Genomic DNA, 23,134 nt, shown 5'->3' on the forward strand with positions numbered 1-23,134 from the left:
AAATAAAATGCTATTGCATAATATATTTTTTTACTAATTTTAGGTCTATTTTCACATTCTTTGAGTCCTAAATGTAGGAACAGTAAGAAATTGTAAAAGTAAAAACTTGGAAAAAACATAATGAGATGTCTATAATAGAATACATAATAGGCCTACACTTCGTAGTGTTTAATATAAACCACGAATATAGCTTTCATTTCTGGAATTAAACCAATTTTTCTAAGTTTTTGGATTGGAAAATTTAGCTTACTAACAGAATAAGCTGACAGCTATATTTTCCTTTTTTACTGTGAAAGTTTAAATTAAAATCAACAACTGCTCTTTAAAAATAGTTCCATCAAAAAGACAGTTTTTGAATTTTTGCATCCTCTAAAAAAAATAATAATCAGATTGGTAATGAATTTGACTGTTGAAGGAGTTGATCCTTTTCTTTCAACTGTATTAACATAAAATTTGCTCTTCTGGGGTTAACAGTCATTATCCTAATATGTTTTGAATTTTAGGACCCTCCAGGCTGAAATCTATGATTTATTCGGGTTTCGATGAAGTATGTTAATTCTCATAGTTTACATTAACTCCGTTCCAAGATCTTTCATGAACTTGTCCCAAATTCCGAAATTTTCTAATTCCATTATACTTTCTCATGATTGTTATATAAAAAACAATAGGTTTTGCTGGTCATTTTTTTGTCACAATAAAAGAAAAGCTACATTGATCTAGAAAATAAATGTTCCTTTTTTTTCTTCTTTCGCATTTAGCGGGCTTAAGAAAAAAATGTAACTTTAAATGCACTTGAAACTAACAATTAAGAGCTAAGGGTGATAAAGTGACTTCTTTGTGATGTAAAACACATTTAAATTCAATTTATTAGATTTAATTTTTAGGTTTGGTGAGACAATTAAATAATCCTGTTGAGAAATTTTTGGTCAATCTTCTCTGTGCTGGTAAGATGAACGAAATATTCCTATCAAAGAAGATTTCTATTAGAATTGGTACTCCCATTATTTAAATGATAAAATTTGTCCGTATGGGGTATTCTTTAATCAAGCTTATAGTGTTAAATGTTTAGGATTTATCTTGACTGTAATTTGAGTTGGAAACAACACTATGATGCAATAGCAGCAAAAGTGGCTAGAGGATTGGATCTTACAAGAAGGCTAAGGAATTAGATATCCTTTCTTTTACAGTCTTAATGTTACATCAGAAAACAATTAATACTTCCTACAGCAACTTATACTAAGCTACGTTTGTTACTGTTTTGCTAATTTTTGCATGTAAAAATACTTTTTCTTAAAGTAAAGCCGTCAAAACACAAGTTGTCCTGCAATAGTGTCGGTAATTTTGTCTAGTTTTACCAGACAATATATATATATATATATATATATATATATATATATATATATATATATATATATATATATATATATATATATATATATATATATATATATATATATATATATATATATATATATATATATATATATATATATATATATATATATATATATATATATATATATATATATATATATACAGGGTGTTCCAAAATCGTTGACCCCATTTTGTAGCCCAATAACTTTGGCAATCTTTGTTAGAATGACCTCAAATTCTCACAGCTTGTGTAGAAATGTTTCAAGTTTTTGTGTGTAATATTTGGCATTTCTATCTTGTCATACTAAGAAATGCCGTTCAATTCAAAAGAAAAGGCGTATTGCGTCTTAGAGTACGCTCGGACTAAGTCACCTAAGACAGTGCAGCGTGCCTTCTTCACAAAATTTGCAAAGAAAACACCAACTACAAAACAAATTAGGACTTGGCACCAAAAATTTTAAGAAAACGGCTGCTTATGCATACCTACATCGCCAGGACGGCCATCAACATCAGCAGAGACAGTGGAGTAGGTTCGTGAAGCCTTCCTGCGTAGTCCTCGGAAGAGTGTTAGAAGAGCAAGTGTGGAAACCCACATTCCACAAACAACAGTTTGGCGAATTCTGAGAAAACGATTGCGATTTGAACCTTACAAGCTTCAGCTCGTTCAGCCCTTGAGGGACCCTGATAAGCGAAAACGTAAAGAATTTTGTATTGACATGCTAGATAAACTCAAACAAGACGATTTCGATGATCGGCTAGTCTTTAGTGATGAATCCACGTTTCGCACGAGTGGCAAAGTTAATAAACATAATGTTCGCATTTGGGGCGAAGAAAATCCTCAAGCCACAGTTGAACACGAGAGGGACTCACCAAAAGTTAATGTGTTTTGTGCAATATCCAAGAAAAAAGTTTATGGGCCATTTTTCTTCGAAGGAAATGTGAACGGAGATGTTTATCTTCAAATGCTTCAGAATTGGCTAATTGATCAACTCATAGAAAATGAAGACGAAAGTTTCATTTTTCAGCAGGATGGGGCTCCACCTCACTAGAAGCTCACTGTACGAGCCTACCTCAATGAGGTTCTGCCAGAGAGATGGATCGGTCGCGGTAGTGAAGAAGACGATTTGCTTCTGAAATGGCCACCACGATCACCCGACCTTTCGCCGTGTGATTTTTTCCTCTGGGGTTATGTGAAAGGACTAGTCGACCTCCTCTTCCAGCTAACATTGAAGAACTGAAACAGAGAATTACAGCTGCACTTGGAGACTGTTACCGAAGACATGCTACAGCGAGTTTGGCAAGAGCTCGAATACCGACTCGACGTTTGCAGAGTCACAGGCGGTGCTCATATTGAACCTTTATAAAAATCTGTCTTAGAACCAACAAATATTTGTACTTATTTTTGTAAATTTAACCAATAAAACATATGACCTTCAACATAAAGTGTATTTAGTTTCATTAAGATCCATCGAGTAGTTTCCGAGATATGGGCATTAGAATGGGGTCAACCATTTTGGAACACCCTGTATATATATATGTATATATATATATATATATATATATATATATATATATATATATATATATATATATATATATATATATATATATATATATATATATATATATATATATATATATATATATATATATATATATATATATATATATATATATATATATATATATATATATATATATATATATATATATATATATATATATATATATATATATATATACTATCTTCTCTCTCATCTCTCTCTCTCTCTCTCTCTCTCTCTCTCTCTCTCTCTCTCTCTCTCTCTCTCTCTCTCTCTCTCTCTCTCTCTCTCTCTCCTCTCACTCTCTCCCTCTCACTCTCTTTCTCTCTCTCCTTCTTTCTCTCTCTCTCTTTCTCTCTCTCTCTTTCTCTCTTTCTCTCTCTCTCTCTCTCTCTCTCTCTCTCTCTCTCTCTCTCTCTCTCTCTCTCTCTCTCTCTCTCTCTCTCTCTCTCTCTCTCTCTCTCTCTCTCTCTCTCTCTCTCTCTCTCTCTCTCTCTCTCTCTCTCTCTCTCTCTCTCTCTCTCTCTCTCTCTCTCTCTCTCTCTCTCTCTCTCTCTCTCTCTCTCTCTCTCTCTCTCTCTCTCTCTCTCTCTCTCTCTCTCTCTCTCTCTCTCTCTCTCTCTCTCTCTCTCTCTCTCTCTCTCTCTCTCTCTCTCTCTCTCTCTCTCTCTCTCTCTCTCTCTCTCTCTCTCTCTCTCTCTCTCTCTCTCTCTCTCTCTCTCTCTCTCTCTCTCTCTCTCTCTCTCTCTCTCTCTCTCTCTCTCTCTCTCTCTCTCTCTCTCTCTCTCTCTCTCTCTCTCTCTCTCTCTCTCTCTCTCTCTCTCTCTCTCTCTCTCTCTCTCTCTCTCTCTCTCTCTCTCTCTCTCTCTCTCTCTCTCTCTCTCTCTCTCTCTCTCTCTCTCTCTCTCTCTCTCTCTCTCTCTCTCTCTCTCTCTCTCTCTCTCTCTCTCTCTCTCTCTCTCTCTCTCTCTCTCTCTCTCTCTCTCTCTCTCTCTCTCTCTCTCTCTCTCTCTCTCTCTCTCTCTCTCTCTCTCTCTCTCTCTCTCTCTCTCTCTCTATCTCTCTCTCTCTCTGTCTCTCTCTCTCTCTGTCTCTCTCACTCTCTCTCTATCTCTCTCTCTCCCAATCTCACTTTCTCTCTCTCTCTCTCTCTCACTCTCTCACACATCTCATTATATGTGTACATATAATGTTTGTATATTTACATTTTTGCACGTAACTAAAAAGAAAAGACTGTCAGATATGCTTGGTGAACTTTACTGGTAAATAATTCTATGTCTGTTTAATTTAAATTTGTTTTAGAAGTTGAAGATGCCTTATCAGGTGACAGCGAGAAGCCCTTTCATTTTCGAAACCATCTTTTGTCACCAAAACGAGAAGATGTTCCTCTGCTTAATTTACCTAGCATTTCAGGACCATGTAAATTTGAATACGACACCCAGGAATCCAAATTTTCTAACAATGAAGGTACATCTGAAACATTGTATTTTTGTTAACTGAAATGTATTGGATAATATTCTATTGAACAAAAATAGGACAAAAGGGCTTAATCTTAAGATGAAAGTTTGTTTTATTCCAATGTGCCGGTATTTGCTAAACCGTTTTTGTGGTCTTTCATGAAAATCTAAAAATTTTGACTTGAAAGTGGTTTGGTAGGTTAAATTATCAAACACTTCGTGTTAACGAACTGTAAGTAAGAAGCAACTCAGCTCAATAGTAGCTGAAACTCTAAAACCGGAATTTTTTTACCGATAGATACAGCAAAAAGATCGGATTTTTATGCTAATTTCAAATATGTAAGTTTCATTAAGTCTTACACATCAAAGGTTACGAGCCTGAGAAAATTTTCCTTATTTTCGAAAAAAGGATGAAACATCCCTTGAAAGTCATAGTAATGAAAATCAAACAATCAGATTCAGTGCATCTGAGAACCCTGTTGTTGAGATTTCAAGTGTCCATCTGGAAAAATGTGGAATTTTAAATTTATGCCAAAAGAAAGATCATCGATGCGTGTTTATTTGTTCTTTTTTTCTTAGTTGTAGTTTTTATCCAAGGGGTAATCCTATTGACCCAGTGATCCTATAATATAAAGAAAAGGCTCGTTTAAATTGAAGTTCTAGTGTCCTTTTTAACTGACAGAATAGATTGGAGGGCAGCTAGGCCTCCTCCCCACTCTTTTCCCCCAAAAACCGTCCAATTTTTTTTAGAAAACCATTTTCTTTATCATAGTTGAAAGTCCCAATAACTATACCTTTGGATGTAACATGACGCCCCCCCCCCCCACATCCCCTGGGGAAAGGTCTTTAAGTTATAAAAATTGCCCCTTGTTTACACTTAGTATTTGTTATTTGGAAGCTTGAATGCACTTTTTGGTTTAAATTTTCTTCGGTTTTTTTTTTTTTTTCCTGGGAGAAATATCAACGGGGCGGGAAGGTTCTAGGGAGAGTATTTGCCATGGAAATTTATACACTGGGGGAATTTTCCGGAATTCCTACATATTTTTTTTAAAATGTGTTTTGCTTTTGCTTAGAGAGCGAGGTGTTGAGGAGGAGGCAACCCCCTTAAAATACGTTATAATTTCAATTGGTTTTAAGTTTTAATGTTGCTCCTTAATTCCAGTTGAAAAAACTTGTTTTTTTATTTAATTTTTCAATAAGCTTAATAATAAGCCTAAAAACTACATCTTAATATAGATTATTCAATTCATATTTATGTTGTGTATATTTCTTTATAAATTTTGAGATAAATCTGTCTATTATATTGATTTCAAGTTGAATTTGAAATAAGCAGAAAATTGTCTGTTATGATTTGAACTACATAGAAACTAGATAGAAATGTCTAAATTGCTAGAAGATCATAGCGAGTCTTATTGTATTTTAAAAAATGATGAAATTCACGTTTTCTTAGATCGTTCAAATAATAGTTCAAATATGGATAAATCATTTTAAAAGAGAGCGAAAAACAATGAAAAAAAATACCGGATATTTCCTGATGACGGTCTCCCTAAATTTACGACCGAAGCGTCCAAAGTTTTTATTGTCATTGCTTTTCATTTAGTCATTGCTGTTTACTTAGGGGGAACGGTATAGAAAACTTCCCGGCTATCTCTTACACGTTATCTATCTTTAGCTTGTCTGGTGATAACAGACGCATAAAGGCATCAATTTTGGTTTCTATCTGTTCCCCTGATCCAGCAACATAACCTGAGTATGCTATTTTTTTACTGGCCGGACTAAATTGGGCTTTTTCTTGCAATTTATATTTCAACTTGTGTAAGAAAACGATAAATACAAGTTAAATAATTTTAACATGGACTGTAAAGGATTTTGAAAGGAACAACTTGAATTTTATGTTTTTTTCTAATTAATTCAAAAAAGAAGTTTTTATCAGTTTATTTGTTTCTACTAAAAGTTGTTATCATCAGTTTTATCAGTTGTATAGTTTTTATCATCAGGCAATGTGCCTATACCTCGCTACTGTCGAGTGTTTAATGTGCACTATACGGTCAGTGTTTAATGTGCACAAGCACAGGGAAAACTAAAGCAAAAGTACTAAAAGCATTGTACTGAAAGTACTGAAGACCAAAACATTTATTCGACTTGAACGGTGCATCTCTTCAAGAAGAGACCACAACAGAACTTTGAACTCCCAAGACTGAAAGTTATTACTGCTGGTCGCAATTTAGAATCCAATATTTTCAAGAATTCTGACTGGATGTTTAATATGCCGTATTTTGTTAAGAGCTACAAAGAATTATTAATAAAACATGTGTAATAACCACTTAAATCATTTGGTAGTATGAACCTTTCTAAGACCTTAGGCTCATTATAGGTTTGTGTGGTCTTAGGGGCTTAGGTCCCCATTATTTTAACAAAACGGCTATCTCGAAAATTCGATCGGATGGATTTGAAGTTAGAAGGCAGGAGGGCTGGTTGCCCTCCGGTCCCTTTTGATTCTTAAAAAGGGAAAATAAACATTCAATTCCCAATAGAATGAGCCACCGATGAAGTTATACCATCATTCCTTCCATAAAAACCTCAGATTCCCCCGGGTTCTGGGTGGCTGTATAAACCCCGGAGATGTTACTATATGATCTTTGATTTATTTTGTATAAAATGACAATCTAAAAAATTGATCAAACTGGTTTGGGGAAAAAAAGATTGGTTGGGGCAGGGTGCTAGTTGCTATCATTTTACTTTTGACTTTCAAAAAGAGAACTACATATTCTTATTTACAATCGAATGAGCCCTTTCTAAAGTTTATGGTACCATCCCTTCTATAAAACCTTATATAACCCATTGTCATAACTTAAAACCATTGCCCCAATTTAATCCAACAACTCTTTCTATGCTATGGATTTCAAGTTTTAATTTGTTCTATGTTTGGGAATTTGCTTTGAATGTTTCTGGTTTTGCTTCTTTATCAAAATTAAATTAAAAAAAAAAAAAATTGAGAAAAACCTGCATATATATCTGATTTTATGCATACATATAATGTATGTATATTTACATTTTTACACGTAACTAAAAAGAAAAAACTGCCAGATTTGCTTTTTAAGCTTTACTGTTAAATGTTTCTATGTCTGTTTAATTTAAATTTTATTTTAGAATTTGAAGATGCTTTACTAGGCGAAAACAAGAAGCCCTTTCATTTTCCTAACCATCTTTTGTCACAAAAACGTGAAGATGTTCCTTTGCTTAATTTACCTAGCGTATCAGGACCATGTAAATTTGAACACAACACCCAGGAATCCAAATGTTCTAACAATGAAGGTACATCTGAAAAATTGTTTTTTTTGTTAATTGAAATGTATTGGGTAATACTTTATTGGAGAAAATAGGACAAAGGAACTTAATCTCAAGATGAAACTTTTGTTTTATTTAATTCCAATGTGCAGATGTTTGCCAAACCGTTTTTGTAGCCTTTCATGAAAATTTTTTGTTTTCACTTGATAGTAGTTTGGTAAGTTTTATTACCAAACAGTTCGGGGTAACGAACTGTAAGTAAGGAGCAACCTGGCTCAATAGTAAAAGAAACTCTTTTTACAATAGTAAAATATGAATTTTGATACCAATAGACACATTATAAGAATTGTATTTAATGATGATCTCAAATATATGAGATTCATTTAATAAAGTCACACCCAAAAATGGTCATGGAAATTTTCTATAGAAATTGTTTTATTTTTGAAAAAGGGGAAAAACACCCCCTAATAGTCAGTAAGGAGCAACCTGGCTCAATAGTAAAAGAAACTCTAAAAAAATGTGATTTTGATACCAATAGATACATCAAAAGAATTGTATTTAATGATGATTTCAAATATATAATATTCATTAAATATATTCATACCCAACAATGGTTATGGAAATTTTTGTTGAGGTTTCAAGCTTCTGTCTGCAAAAATGTGGAATTTGTATTTTTGGCAGAAGGAAGATCATGAATGCGTGTTTATTTGTTTATTTGTTTTTTTTTTTTTTACCAGGGATGATCTTATTGACCCGGTGGTCAATTATAGACGGAAAAGTTGTCTCTGGTCATATGAGTTTACAATTATAATGAGAGGTCTTCAAACGGAAATTAAAAGTTCTAGTGCCCTTTTTAAGTGACCAAAAGATTGGAGGGCAACTCACTAGGCCCCGTCCCACCCCTTTTCCCCTGAAATCGTACTATAACATTTTATAAATTTTAAAAAATTAATTTTTTTTTTAATTTTGTCCATCACAGTTGAAAGGTCCAATGACTATGGCTTTGGATATAACCTGCCCCCCCCTCTAAAGACCAAGTGGACTGATCTTTAATCTATAACAGTTGTCTAATGTTTACGCATAGTGTGTGGTGTTGGGACGCATGCATACATTTTAGGGTGGGAAGACGAATTATCTGCTGTGGGTTTTTTCACAGGGGGACCTTCATGGGGAGATAAGGTTCGAGGGGATGAACTTGTCACGGAAAATTATACACTGGGAGAATTTTCCAGACTTCCTATAGAATTGTTTTTTATATTTCTTGCTTTCTCTTTTCCGTCTCAGTTTTACGCGGTGTTAAGGGTAATTGCCCTTAACAGTTGTTAAGGGTAATTGCCCATAACAGTTGTTAAAGGTAATTTTCTGGATAAATTTTCTCCGGCGTTGAATTTTTTAGATATCATATCCGTAGGGAAGGTATTTTTCCGTGGAGGTTGTTTCAGATTTCCTGGGACTATTTAAAAAACAATCAGACATTAAAACTTTAAATAAACAGAAATTATTACGTATGTAAAGGTGGTTGCCCCCTCCTCAACACTTCGATATTTACGCTAAAGTTTTAATGTTGTCCCAATTCTTAAAGAAGGGCTTTAAAACTCTATGTTTGTTAAATTGGAACAATAAGAAGCTTTTTTTTAAAGTACTAAAAACTTTAGCGTAAAGAGCGAGGTGTTGAAGAGGATATATACGTTGTGAAAATTTAAAAAAATCATACAAGGGTTCTCTTTATTAATTGGAAAAAAATTGAACTCAGAGGGTAACTCATGTTGAGCATTTGTATTTTTAAAAATAGGGTAGCTGCTTCACAAATTTTCTAACTAAGGAAAATCACAAAAGAAATATAATGCTAAACAAAATTGCCTATTATATTTGTTGTAATATTTCCTATCCATCACTTATGGTTTGATTTACAACACAGTGTACTTTTTGATCGTTTAGGGTTTCTTTTTCGCTCTTTCTTTGCATCAGAAGAACTAATTTCAAAAGCTATTCTAATATAGTTAAGTATTCTAACATAGTTAATAAAGTTAGCTAATATAATTTTCATTATGAGGGAGAGAAGAGGGATCGAAAATAAAATTAGGTTTTCGGTTTATTGAGTTTTTATATTGAGTTTTATTCGTTTTTTTTTTTTTTTCTAACTCTATAGACTTTTAAATTTTAGGTCACTTATCACCACACGTGTCTGGAATGCACTTACAGGGAAATATGTCACTAGTTGTTTCAAAAAATCCGTCTACGAGTGGTTTCTCAAATGTTTGTGCACCGGAATCTGAAGGAAAAGGCTTAGGAAATCAGAAAAATGATTTGAAAAGTTGCCTGCAAAATAAAAAGTATAGAAAATTGGAAAGATATCAAAGTACTCATAAAAAGAAAAAAACATATGGATGTGACGTATGTGACAAGTTATTTCCTCGAATGCAGTGTTTGAACCAGCACCAAAGAGTGCATACTGGTGAAAAACCGTTTAAATGTTATGTATGTGACAAGACCTTTTCTCAACCTGCGCATTTGAATAGACATAAAAGACTACATACGGGTGAGAAATCGTTTAAATGTGATATTTGTGACAAGACCTTTTCTCGCACTGATACTTTGAAGAGACATCAAAGAATGCATACTGGTGAGAAGCCGTTTAAGTGTGATATTTGTGAGAAGACCTTTTATCAACCTGCGCATTTGAATACACATAAAAGACTGCATACAGGTGAAAAACCGTTTAAATGTGATGAATGTGACAAGACCTTTTATCAACCTTCAAGTTTGAAAACACATCAAAGAATTCATACGGGTGAGAAATCGTTTAAATGTGATATTTGTGACAAGACCTTTTCTCAACCTCAAAATTTGAAAACTCATAAAAGAATGCATACGGGTGAAAAGCCGTTTAAGTGTAACGTTTGTGACAAAACCTTTTCTCATTCTTCACATTTGAACCGGCACCAAAGAATGCATGCACGTGAGAAGCCAATTAAATGCGTTGTATGCGTTGTTTTTAAATGCGTTGTATGTAAATCGAAAGAGCAGCTTGAACAGGCAGCTTGAAAGTGCATATGGGTTAGTAGCCAATTAATGTTATGTATATGAAAAGTGTTTTTCGCAAGCTTATGGTTTGCGCTTTACTAAAAAAAGAAAAAAAAAAAAAAAAAAAAAAAAAAAAAAAAAAAAAAAACCGTGAATTGTTAGTTTAATTGACATATAATGATTTTAGGCATATTCCTTCAGGTTTTGATTATTTTGTATTTATGAGAGTAAGAAAAGTGAAAACATTTCATATGTATTTTGTTTCAGTAGAGCATAAATTGTGTTCTGGTTTTTGGAAGGCATTGAGGTTATCAGCCCTGCTCATGTTAATTTTTGCTCGTTTTGATTTTGACTCGGCTATTTTTTGTAATTTCTGTTCCTTTTGAGTTTCATTTATTTATTGATAGTGATGTGTGGTAGTTTTACCATTGAAAGATTGTTTTGCTATATTTTTGCTCATTGTTGTCTTAATGGAGCTCTACTTTTCTTTGAAAAACTTTTTTTTTGTGGAAAAATTTCTGTTCGTGTGGTATTGACCTAGTCTTTTTATTGAAATAAGAATATTTTATATATTTTCAGTGTTTTTCTACAAGAATCCATAATACGGCTTTCTATTTTTATGTTGGAGAAACTTTTGCAATAATTTTTAATTCTGATCAGAAAAGTGTTTTTTAATTTAATTTTATAGCTTCTAAAATTTACCTGAAAAGCAAAACTTAATCTCAGTCCTAAAAGACTTTATCTATGCTCTTTGACAACCTGGATACACTTACAATCTTTTAATTTATTTAAATTGTATGAGCCAAAATAGTGATAGTGGTGTTCCCCAAAAGTTTCAACTAAATACCCCCAGTCGTTCTCTATAAATTTCCGAGGGGTCTTATTTGCAACCAAAAAAAAAAAGTTTTTTTTATTAATTTTTAATCAGAATTGGCCAATTATAATTGCACTTATTGCCATTAGCGATTTTTGAGTATTTGCTGATTCACCCTTTGCACTTAGTATCTTGTGATTTAATTTAACAGCCTGCCCTCTAATATTCTCTGAAAGTTTCTACTTAACTTACGTAGTAAGCTAAGTACTTATGTAATCTATACATGTATTTGATACCGTTACTGATGTATTTGATGCATTACAGATCCTCCCTTTTGACAACTTGGATGTACATGATGTCCTTAGACTTATTTTAGCATCTCCTAAAAGTTTTAAAATAATACACTTTAGCCGTTCCTAAGATATTTAAAATACCCCCTTTTGACAACTTTGATATCCTTCTCAATTTGCCCTAGATTGGCAGCCCGTTTGAACATCGTTTCCTTTGATTTAGTTTTAGGTCCCCCTCAGCATGCCTTGTAAGTTACAACTTAATAAACGTAGCCGTTCCTGAAATATTGTCAATTATTTTGACAATTAATTTCCTTAAGATTTCCCCTTTTATTACCTCTCCTATAATGCACGGAAATGTTAGTTACTACTACGAAATTATTAGGTGCTACTATCTCAAGTGACTTAAAATGAGATTATCATATTAACCATATTTTTAAACGCGTAAATACCACATTTTCCCCCTTAAATAATAAAAAATGTCCTAAATCGCATTAGTTGAGAGTTTACCTTTCATTTTTACGCCAACTCCTTGACTACGCCAGTCTCGTTTGGCTTCCTGGTATTTCCAATGAATTCTCAGAAAGGATGGAGACAGTCCACAAAGAGTGCCTAAGCATTATTTTCAATGAGGGTAAATTCCCTTATATCTCTTATCATTGGAAAGCCAATCAGGTCATCCTCAAAGAAAGCAGATCAAAAATGTCTTTGTATTTAGCCATTAACGCCCTCCATAACCCCTGGACAAATTTCTTTTTCCCCAGTCACTTTGTCCACTTCGACCTTGCCTCCCTCGGTCTGTTTTAACAAAAAACCTCCTTCTTACCCCCAATCAAATTTTCCGCTTCAAGATATAGAAGTACTTTTGCCCCCTACATAGTAAACATATTAAATTAGTGAGTCCCCATTTTTTTTACCTTACAATTGTTTATTATTTATTTGCAAATTTGTAGCTTCCGTTTTAGTTTTTTTTACTAAATTTTGTTTTGTAAAATAGTCCTTGTGCCTTTTTTATTCAGTTTATCTCTTTTTAATTCTGTGAGTTTTCATATTTTAAACATTTTTGAGATTTTGATAATTTTTTCTGACTTATATTTGCTTTTTTTGTCTGTAAGATGTGAATTTGACCCTCCTGGGTTTGTCATAGCAATTTTACTGCTTTAATATACAGAAGAAATTTTGCCCCGTACATAGTAAACATATTAAATTAGTGAGTCCCCCTTTTTTACCTTACAATTGTTTAGTATTTATTTGCAAATCTGTAGCTTACGTATTAGTTTTTTTTTACTAAATTGTGTTTTGTTAAATTGTCCTTGTATTTGTCCTTATATTTTCTTTTTTTTTGTCTGTAAGATGTGAGTTTGACATATCTGGGCTTTTAATAGTAATTTTTCAGAAATAAAATCTTATCTTATCTCTTGTATTACAGGTAAATGATCGCTTTTCCTTAATATCATTGCAATATGTGTTACATACGCAATATAAAAACAATAGGGAATTTGTATAGTCTACACCTCTTGTCTCTGAGGCTTTAAAGGGTATTGCCGACCCTGGAGGTATAGCTACAGGATCTTTCGATTATTTTGAACAAAATAGCAATTTAAAAATTTTGTTTGAATATTATTGAGAGTTGTGGGAGGGCGTTTGCGAAAGTCGGGTTGGGGTTGGTTCCGCTATAGTTACTTTGACTTTTAAAAATAGTCCCACAACTTCCATTTTTGACCAAGTGAGTCCCTTCTAAGATCATGCAACAACCATCTTCGTGGGAAGTGGACTGAGGAAAAATAGAACCAACACATTCAAGTCATATCACCCTTTACCTTGGCAGTGCTACTGCACTGCCTATGGTAGCCTTAGGAGTGTTAGTCTTCTCTACATTCTTATGGATTTGATTTTCCATCAAATCCCTTGCTTCTATAGGGTTAAGTATAATTCAAGGACCTGAATATCGGTTTAGGGTGCCAAACTCCCAAAGCAAAATGTTTGAAAAGAGAAAACATTATTTTTTTGATCGTTTAACCAGATGTTTTCAAACATAATAAAAACTATGGACTTTTTGACAATTTGTAAAGACGATAAAGTCCAAGCTATTTTTGTATTACAGATTTATCAAAAATCTATTTTTGAAAAGTGTTTATAGCTAAGAGTGACTAACTTCCAACGAAGGAACGAAAAAACTCGATCTTAAATTCATTTAGGATCGAAAGAACTTTAAGAGCGAAAGAACTTTAAATGAAATTTGATCTTAAATTCAGAAACAATAAATTGAGGTTGTCCCTCCCCCCTTCCTTGCTTGTTTTCTTACTTCAAAAATTCCCATCTAAGCCCAAGAGACCATTGATATTTATGAGCTAGAAATTTCCCACAGCTAGTAGTTATTTATAGGGCCCTTTTCTTATCAAATATTGAGGCAGGTGAATCCAAAAGCATTAAATAGATTAACAATAATAATACCATAGAAGCCAAAATGAATTTAATTCGCTATGCGTATTTCCTAAGTAATTTGAGCTCAATATTTGAGTGAATATAGTTGACTGATGTATATTTTTTTTAAATAAGTTGTTTAACCTCTTAAGGAATAAAATGGCTAAAATTAAATATAATATTAGCTTTTCGTCTTTCTTTGGAAAAAAATAAGACAAGTGCTACCTAAGGGTTTCAACCAATCACTCTTGTAGAAAGTAGAAATTAATATGTTTTAATTCGCTTTGCTTAATTATGTTACCAGAGCAACAGTTTGATTTGAATCTTTTTTGTTGAATATGACCACTTTTAGTTTACTTGGAGAAAGTGGAAAGTGCATGATATCTATTAAGTATAAAAGAAATTTAGAACCAAGGTTGGTTTGATGAATTGAAAATCTATATAGATCTGTCAGAGGGTAAAAAATATTATTTACTGATGCTTGATGTCAGACAGACTTGCAAAATATATTTTACCAAGATGTAGCTTTTTGGACCTGGAATAATTTTTTAAATCAGTGTTGTGCATTTTTAGGATATGTGACCATTCCAAGACCACATCAAAATATGTTCTTCGAACAATAAAACCTTCTTTTAAAAATTTTTTGGATAATGAATAAACAAATTGAGTCTGAAAAAAAGAGCATTTTCCTGCTGGTCTACTGATTTACCACTTTTTATGAGCTATTTTTGTTATAAATTTCGATGATAAAAAAATTTGAGAATTGAAGTTTTTATATTCCCCAAATTTGTAGGGATAAGAAGAAAGAATTAATTCTTTTTTCTGGTTTTTAGAACGAATCAATGGTTTTGAGGGTGACGGTGTCGCAATTCGCATTTGGTCAACCATCTTAAGACCATAAGCAAGCGTGCCTTGTTTGCCTCTCATTACCGGCAATCTAACGGTCTTATGTCAAATTTATATTCTTGGTTAGCATGCCTGAGACTCTAGGCAGACAAAACTAACAAACAAGTATGTGTCCAATAAGAGAGTCATGCATACTCCTGCCATTTACCCGTGCCCCAGCCATTTAAACATTTGCCTCTCAAATACTTGGACTATCTGTCTTGGCTTTTCTCTGTCTACAATTAACCATGTTTTGATGAAATCTATTCAACCTACTGCAAAATACTTGATAACTTAGTTCAAAATCAATAAAATTGCACTCCTAGCAAATTTTCGCTAGAAAAATGATCCTGGTTCATTTTCGCGTTAAAACAAGTTATTTTTTATATTCTTCAATGATTCTATCCCCAACTGCAGCTGCTACTGCCCTTGTTTTGCTTCGCAAAAGGAGAAGAAGGGAACATGTTTCACTATTTTGATTAATTTTCTCCCAAGAACTGTATGCCCATGTGACAACAGTCAATCTTGCATATAGGCCTTTTGAAATCTAGGTCTCTGGGTCCTTCCCCTCCCTTTTTAGAAATTGTTTTGTGGATGACATAAAACATAGTGCTCAGACGAAACCAAAACACGAAAAGACTAAGTTTTCCTTATATGGATGACAGTGCATCCCCAAGTAGTAATTCTCTTCAATTTTTAGTAATTATTTTTTAATGTTTAGCAACAAATATTGCAGTTATGGTTTATTATGCAAAATCACCAAATCGTTATCAACCATTATTGCATATAAATTTATATTTAAAAATAACAAGTTTTTTCAACTGAAAGTACGGATCAACATTAAATCTTAAAACGAAGAGAAATTACTACACATATGAGGCGGCTCGCACATTCAGAAGAAAGACACAGAAAGACTAAATTTTCTGCCTATGGATTACAGTGCATCCACAATTAGCAATTCTCTTTATTTTTTAGGATTTCATCTTTAATATGTGACAACAAATATTACAGTTAAATGGTAAAAGTATATATACAAAATCATTAAACAAAACAAACTAAAAAAGAGTAATTATTTTACACCATTATTGTATTTAGAGTTAAATTTAACAATGAGTTTTTTTTTAACTGAAAGTAAGGAGCAACATCAAATCTTACAACGAAAAGGATTGTTGAGGAGGGCCACCCCCTTCTATTCAGGAGGGGGTTCCAGCCCTTTCATATGCTTATATTTTTATGATTAATTTTTTATTATTGTTCCAGTCACTTAAAAACGACTCCTGAAAGACTTCGTTCCTTCCTTACAATTCGTTACCATGAATTACTTGATAAAATAAATATTCATCAAAAATCTGGGACAGAATAGTCCCCTTCAGAGTAGACACAGTAGCTGCAATTATAGACGAGAAAACAAAGTAAAAAAAATTATATCAGTCGATTATTTCTGGTAAAAATGATCGCAGGGGTAGCACCTAAGCCCAAATTAAATGACCAGTTTGTAATATTTAGTTTCTAAGATTTAATTCAACCCCCTTTTTTTTAGCTAAGAGATTCAAAGCCAGAACGTCAATGGTGGGTGAGACCTGTCCTTCAGAAAAGAGAGAGTTCTGGTGTATATGTTATTCTTATATGAATCTAAGACGACAGGATTCTGAGTGGTATTTTGATTATATGCGAATTATGCCAAATCAGTTTCAGTATATATTCCAGCTTGTTAAAGATAAAATATAAAAAAAAGGACGCAAGATGGAGAAGAAGTATTGGTGAAGAGGAAAGATTGGCTCTTACACTTAGGTATTTAGCCACTGGAGATAGCAAACGTTCGCTATCTTTTCAGTATTTTATTGGTAGGTCCACTGTAACTAAAATAATTGCTGAAACTGTTAAAGCTATATGGGAAACCTTCCAACCCATTGTGATGAAGGCCCCTACTATTGAAGACTTTGAGCAAATTTCAAGAGCTTTTGAAGAAAGGTGGAACTTCCCAAACTCCATGGGTTCCATGGATGGCAAACATATAAGAATTAAATGTCCAACAAACTCAGGCTCAGTGTTCTACAACTATAAAAGTTTTTTCAGTATTGTTCTTTTAGCTATTGCTGATGCAAAATACAAGTTCATAGTTGTGGATATTGGTGCAGAAGGAAGTGCTAGCGATTCTGGGATTTTTTCAAACTGTTCTTTTGGGAAAAGTATTTTAGAAAGTACAATAGAGTTACCCCAACAAAAAGTCATTGGAACCCATAGTTTATCACCTGTATTTGTTGGGGATCAGGCTTCTCCATTAAAAAATAATTTAATGAGACCTTTCCGAAGAAATGAACACGATTTATCACGCTCTAAGAGAATTTTTAATTACAGATTATCAAAGGCTAGAATGAGCGTTGAGAATGCATTTGGAGTGTTAGCTGCTCGCTGGAGAATATTTTGCCGAACAATAGATAGTAAATTAGAGACGGTTAATAATATAACCACGGCATGTGTATGCCTTCATAACTATCTAGTAGGCGAGAGCCCCGATTACTGTAATTCAAGCCTTACTGATACCATTCGAGGAAATGAAGAAATTATACCTGTTCAGTAAAGGGTATCAGAGCCTTCTTTTTGGAGCAGGCATTTCAACCAGCAAGGGTCCAATAATCACACGCTCCTAGCCAATGAGACTCGAATAAAATTTCAAGAATATTTCAATTCCCATGATGGACAGCTATCTTGGCAAAGTGACCATCTCTTTGGAAGTTCCTGATAACCAAAGCTCAAGAGAAATAACAGTATTTGTAACCATATTTTCATCAATTTGTTAAAAATTAAACAGACTTTTAATGTCTTTAGTCTTCTCTGAAAATAGTTTTCCCAGTTCTTTTGACTTTACCTTTCGTCAAAAAAGAAAAGAAAATTAAGAACTTGTCTCTTTATTAAATCATATTAAAAAATATATATATTTTTTTTTAATCATGTCTGCACCTCATCCGTTGCTGCCAGGTCATATAACACCTGTTGAATTTTTAATTATGCCAGGGTGTTTTTTTTTCTGTCGAATTGTTTCAGTTCATTACTGACATACATGCCAAATGCATAATTTGGATTTTGGACATCTTTTGTTTGCTCCAACAGGAGTTTTCTAATGGATCTTCTAAAACCTCCATTTTTCTTCTTCTTATAACTCGGTTTCTTTGGTTCCGCATATGCTGAAGAACTTGAACCACTGTAACAAAGGATTGCTCGACTTAATTATACTGAGATTACTTGTACAGGTCAATGAAAAAAACAAAACAGTCATGATTATCATCATTAATCAACCTCAAGACCAGAACATAATTTGAACTTAACTGGAAGGTTGGGACACATTAAACGTTTCCAATTGTTGAACTTAAACAAATTAACAATTAATAAGACTTTAAGGAGAAAATATCACAATATATATATTAAACTGTCAATCCTCATTAATTTTTTTCAATAAAGTACGTCTTCTTTAGTTGGGATGGGAGGGTGTTTTCGAGAAAGATATAAGAGAAATGGGTACTTCCTGAGAGGGTGTAAAGATAGATACTTTGAATAGATTAGGATTGAAAAGGGGCATAGATAACTGTGTTAGCCTCAGATGGGTTAGTGCTGTGGTGAGTAGTAGTAGCAGTATTTCCCTGTATTTTCTTTTTTATTCTCTCTTTCTTAGTTTTTAAGATTGCTTGGGGGAAGGGTGTATGAGAGGGGATGTACAACTGAGTATCTGTATCAAAGCAAATAATGCACCCGTAATTGAATAGCAGCGAGAGAAGAAATGTGAATCAGAAAAAAAAATTCGGAACATTCATAAGGGGGGAGGGTTATAAGCAAGTAGCTTTTATTCTACTCTTCAGCGTCTATTCACACGGGGCGTTTGCACGCTTGCAGCTTGCAGTCACAATTACAGCTATGTCTTGTAAAAAAATCCGTAGCTGTGTTTTCAAAATTAGGTGCCAATTACCTTTAACCTGTGACCTTTTGCCATTGGTATCCTGGTTTCTGTTTTATTTTTTTCTGTTGTTGGTTGTTCTGTTGTTGGTACCAAAACATTAATTATAATTCTGTTTATTTTGTGCTCATTCTGTTAATTATAATCCATTAAACATAATTGTGTTGTGTGTAATTTCTGTTGTTAGTTTCTGTTGTAATTCAATAGCTGCGAGATAATAAACGTGAATCATAAACATAATTTTGAACATTCTTACTAGGGGGAGGCTTATTAAAGCGCCGGCGGAGAGGGGAGGGTTATTTAAAAGAAAAAAGACTCAATGATTTCAACCATCAAAGGAAAATGAAAATGTGTAATATTTTGTCAGTGAATATGAATTTTAACTGTGAAATCTAATAATGCTTCAGTTCAGGTTTTGTAACTCCTAGAGCAGGATTGAGTTAGTGATTACTTACATTAGGAGACTGCTAGCAACTTTTCAAAAATTAATTCATTATGGCAAATATTGAAAGCAAGTTCCAAACCCCATTAAGGGATATATTATGCACTATTATATGCTTGTTTGGCATGATGGAAAGGGTAAAGATGTAGATTAGCTACCATAAAAAGAAAACTTATATACTGTGTATTATCCAATGAATTGGGCTGTAAGATGCATAGATACTGTCCAGTAGGAGCAGGATATATTGTAGGCTATATTCTGGTTCAATTGGCAGGGGTTTTGCACACTACACAGTAAGGATAGCTAGCCTAATCTGCACCTTTAACAAAGAAGAAGCAAATAAAACAAAAAGTGCAAATATTGAATAAATAACTAAAGAAAAAGAAATTAAAACATCGAGGCTGTGTAGAAAAAGCTGGCATAAGCCTTTTTCAAAAAAGTATAAAAATGATGTCATTTCACTAGTTGATAAGTAGTATATCATCCATCAATCCTAGGACAGAATTAAGGTGGACAGGCGTGGAATAATGGTAATTCAAATGGTCTTTGAGTTCTAGCCATGAGTTACTTCACAGATACTGTCCAGTAGGACCAGGATATATTGTAGGCTATATCCTGCTTCTGTTGGCAGGGACTCTGCACCCTCCACTGAAGGGATAGCTAGCCTTATCTCCACCTTTAGCCAAAAAAGAAGCAAATAAACAAAAAATGAAAACCATCAAATAAAAAGTTAAAGCAATAAAAATGTCCAAGATGTGTTTACTGTTTAGCCTACCTGATAGTCCAATACCCCTGGAAACTTGCTCTCACGCCTTGACCGGATGAATCGTGTTATGGTGGTCTTTGTGACATTAATTAAAGAGCAGTTCTTGAAATAGAATTGATATTATCAATTTTTCAATAGTTTCTATTCTTATAAATATCAATTATTTTTCAGTTGCTAATTCGCATGCGTTTTTCCGCAAGTATTGAAAAATTTCAACGCATGCGGATTTGTGTTTTTCCGCAATACCACAAAAAAAATCTTTGCGGAATCCGCAAATCCGCAACGATTTTTCGCAATCCGCAGCATGTGGGAACGAAGGGAAACTGGTGTCCATCTCAAAGCAGGTGTTCCGGAAGCCTGTAATTAGAACTTAACCCAGAACATTTAAAACCTTAACACGCGTGAATGTCTTGAGCTGGGTTTGCTTTTAATAGCTTCTGGTTTGTTTTTTCGTCTACTTTATTGGATTCAAGTATATTCGTAATTAAAATTTGCACTGGTCTCTTATCAGTAGCCATGATATAGGGCCATCAGTAAATTCAGAGTAGGCATATAGCCTAGGAAGAAACAAAGACCATAGCCTACCATTGGATTTCTCTCTAAACATAAAAATCTCCTGTTATTGTTGTATTCCAGCCCCCTGTCCAGCCAGGGTCAGATATCTCTAAACTAAACTGTATTGCAAAAGTTTACAATTTTGTAGGGGTGCAATAATTTATTCATTTTTTCAACTTCACTTGGTTCTTATCCTACTCCCCAATAAAAACAACAATAGGCTAGTATTTCTTTTGTAATCTAGGGACATCCACCACATGGCTAATAAGGGAGTAATGTTTATTTGTGATATAAATGGATGTTATATTTAGATTGAGGATGCAATTCTCGGTAGGCCTATATTTTTCCACATTAGGGAGATGGGGGTATATATTCTGTGAATATTTAGGTTCTAAGAAATTTATGAATTTCTAAGAAAAGCTGGAAAAACACGAAAAGATAAAGGCTCTCCCCCATCAAAATGTGTTAACTAGGATCATTCTGCATATTATGGAGTAAGAATTGTTTTCTTTATAAGGTACCTTATGTCCAGCTAGACTCTTAGGCATAAAATACTGGTTGGCTAATTTAAAGATTTGTATGTATATACCCTGTCAAATTAGCCATCTAGTGGTATCCCGGCTTAGTTGTGTTAGGTAGGCTACATGAAATTCTCAGGAATTAATCTAGAGCCTCAATGACTCCTAGGAAGATATTTTAAAGTTAAGGAGTGTGATGTAGGCCTACCTTAAACTTATGATAATTGCTGTACTATCTGTGAGCAACACTAGGTTAGGCCTACTCTAGTTTTGTTCACTCACAGGCCATCAGGGGCTTTTTTGGTAGAAAAAGATTTATTTCTTCATTTGTGAATAAAAATTTAAAAAAATCAACACCCAAAAATAAATTTGATTTTGTTTTATTTTTTAATCATTGTAGTTATGCAATTTTGTCAAACAACAAACAAGTATTATAAAGCATACTGTTGGCTATACTTAGGTGTTGTCCAATGTAAGTAGGCTACAACTTAACTGAACTAGGCCTATAAAAAAACAAAAAGGCAAAGGCTTGTACCTAAGTTATGCCCAAAACCTCTACAAGAGTATACTCAACAGCTTTAGTTTCTTTGTAATTAGATAAACAGTAGGCCTACATTAGATTTTATGAATCTGTATGTTTTAATATAACTTATTTAAAAGTAATTTGAAGTTAAGTGTACTTTATTAGTAGAGTTTAAAATTATTAGAAATAAGTAAGCTAATCAGAATTTAATGTCAATGAACCAGAAAGTGAATGTGAAAGTGAAGACTTGCCCCCTTATAGTTAGTAGATTTGCATCTCCCTAACAGTTAGTAGATTTCTCTGACATGAGTGATCCTGATGATGCTGACATTGATGCTGGGTGCTTTATTCTTATCAAACAAAAGGAAGTGTGTTTTTCAACTGAAAGTAAGCCATAACATTAGAATTTAAAACAAACAGAATCCATGGTACTGTTGCACTTAATGGTACACACAAAAGAATTCAAGTTTGGTTAATGCTAATAAAAAAAATATAAGATGAATAGATAATAGTTTATAAACAAACTTGGGCTATATATTTGCACAGTATGGGGGGGGGGAGTAAAGCACACCATACATTAAATATGTAACCTAACCTAGGTACCTTTCCCCCCTCCTAATTCCCAAAAAGTAACAGCTTATATATTGTAAATTCAATGAGAAACAACACTTCAATATATTTAGATAGCAATTACCCATGTTATGGGTCTCCATCACTACATTCCTTCAACAGTCTATAGCTGCTGTGTACCATTAAGTGCAACTGTACCAAATTGATTCTGTACATGAATTGGACTGCCCCTCCTCCACCCTTGCTAATTTTTGTTAATTCTTAAGATCTCTCAAAGTGCTTTTTATTCCCTTGTATTTCAGGACATGTTCTTAAAGAATGGCAAGAAATAGTCATAAAATGCAAGGGATGAGGAAAAGGTAGCCCCCCTCATACATGGAATAATTTTTGTCAGGTTAAAGTTATAATGCTGTGTGCTTTCAGTTGAAAAACTTGTTTTTTTCAATTTAATTTCTGATCATTTTTCAAATCAGGACAGGATTGTCCCTTTCCCCTTATCTCTTTTATTTATAAAATTTATCCTGGACAGTTCCCCTTGAAAACTTTTATCTTCATGAGAAATTCCCCCTGAAAATTCTTTTATTTCCAAATAACAAAAAGTACATGTAAATAATGGGCAAATTGCACAACTTACAGCCATTTTCCCATGAACTCTTTTGGATCTTACCACAGGGACCATGGATGATCACAGGGATCCACAGAGGTCAGAGT

At 33.5% G+C, this 23,134-nt stretch overlaps 1 protein-coding gene and 1 long non-coding RNA gene across 2 annotated transcripts in view; one reads left to right on the forward strand and one right to left on the reverse strand.

Moving 5' to 3' along the window:
• The window catches only part of LOC148948086 (uncharacterized), a 74,054-nt gene extending 63,346 nt beyond the window's left edge, over positions 1 to 10,708 (forward strand). The window contains exon 9 of the mRNA XM_089096090.1: positions 10,088 to 10,708. Within this exon, the coding sequence (XP_088952216.1) occupies positions 10,088 to 10,708 (621 nt within the window). The remainder of the gene's footprint in view (positions 1 to 10,087) is intronic.
• A 7,048-nt stretch (positions 10,709 to 17,756) lies between these two features.
• LOC148948087 (uncharacterized) overlaps positions 17,757 to 23,134 on the reverse strand; it is a 43,662-nt gene continuing 38,284 nt past the window's right edge. The window contains exon 2 of the long non-coding RNA XR_016142346.1: positions 17,757 to 18,302. This is a non-coding gene — a long non-coding RNA (uncharacterized LOC148948087). The remainder of the gene's footprint in view (positions 18,303 to 23,134) is intronic.

The sequence above is a fragment of the Artemia sp. Qi Xiang Cuo genome, chromosome 10, assembly GCF_049724085.1.
Source record: "Artemia sp. Qi Xiang Cuo chromosome 10, ASM4972408v1, whole genome shotgun sequence".
Classification (NCBI taxonomy): Eukaryota; Metazoa; Arthropoda; class Branchiopoda; order Anostraca; family Artemiidae; genus Artemia; species Artemia sp. Qi Xiang Cuo.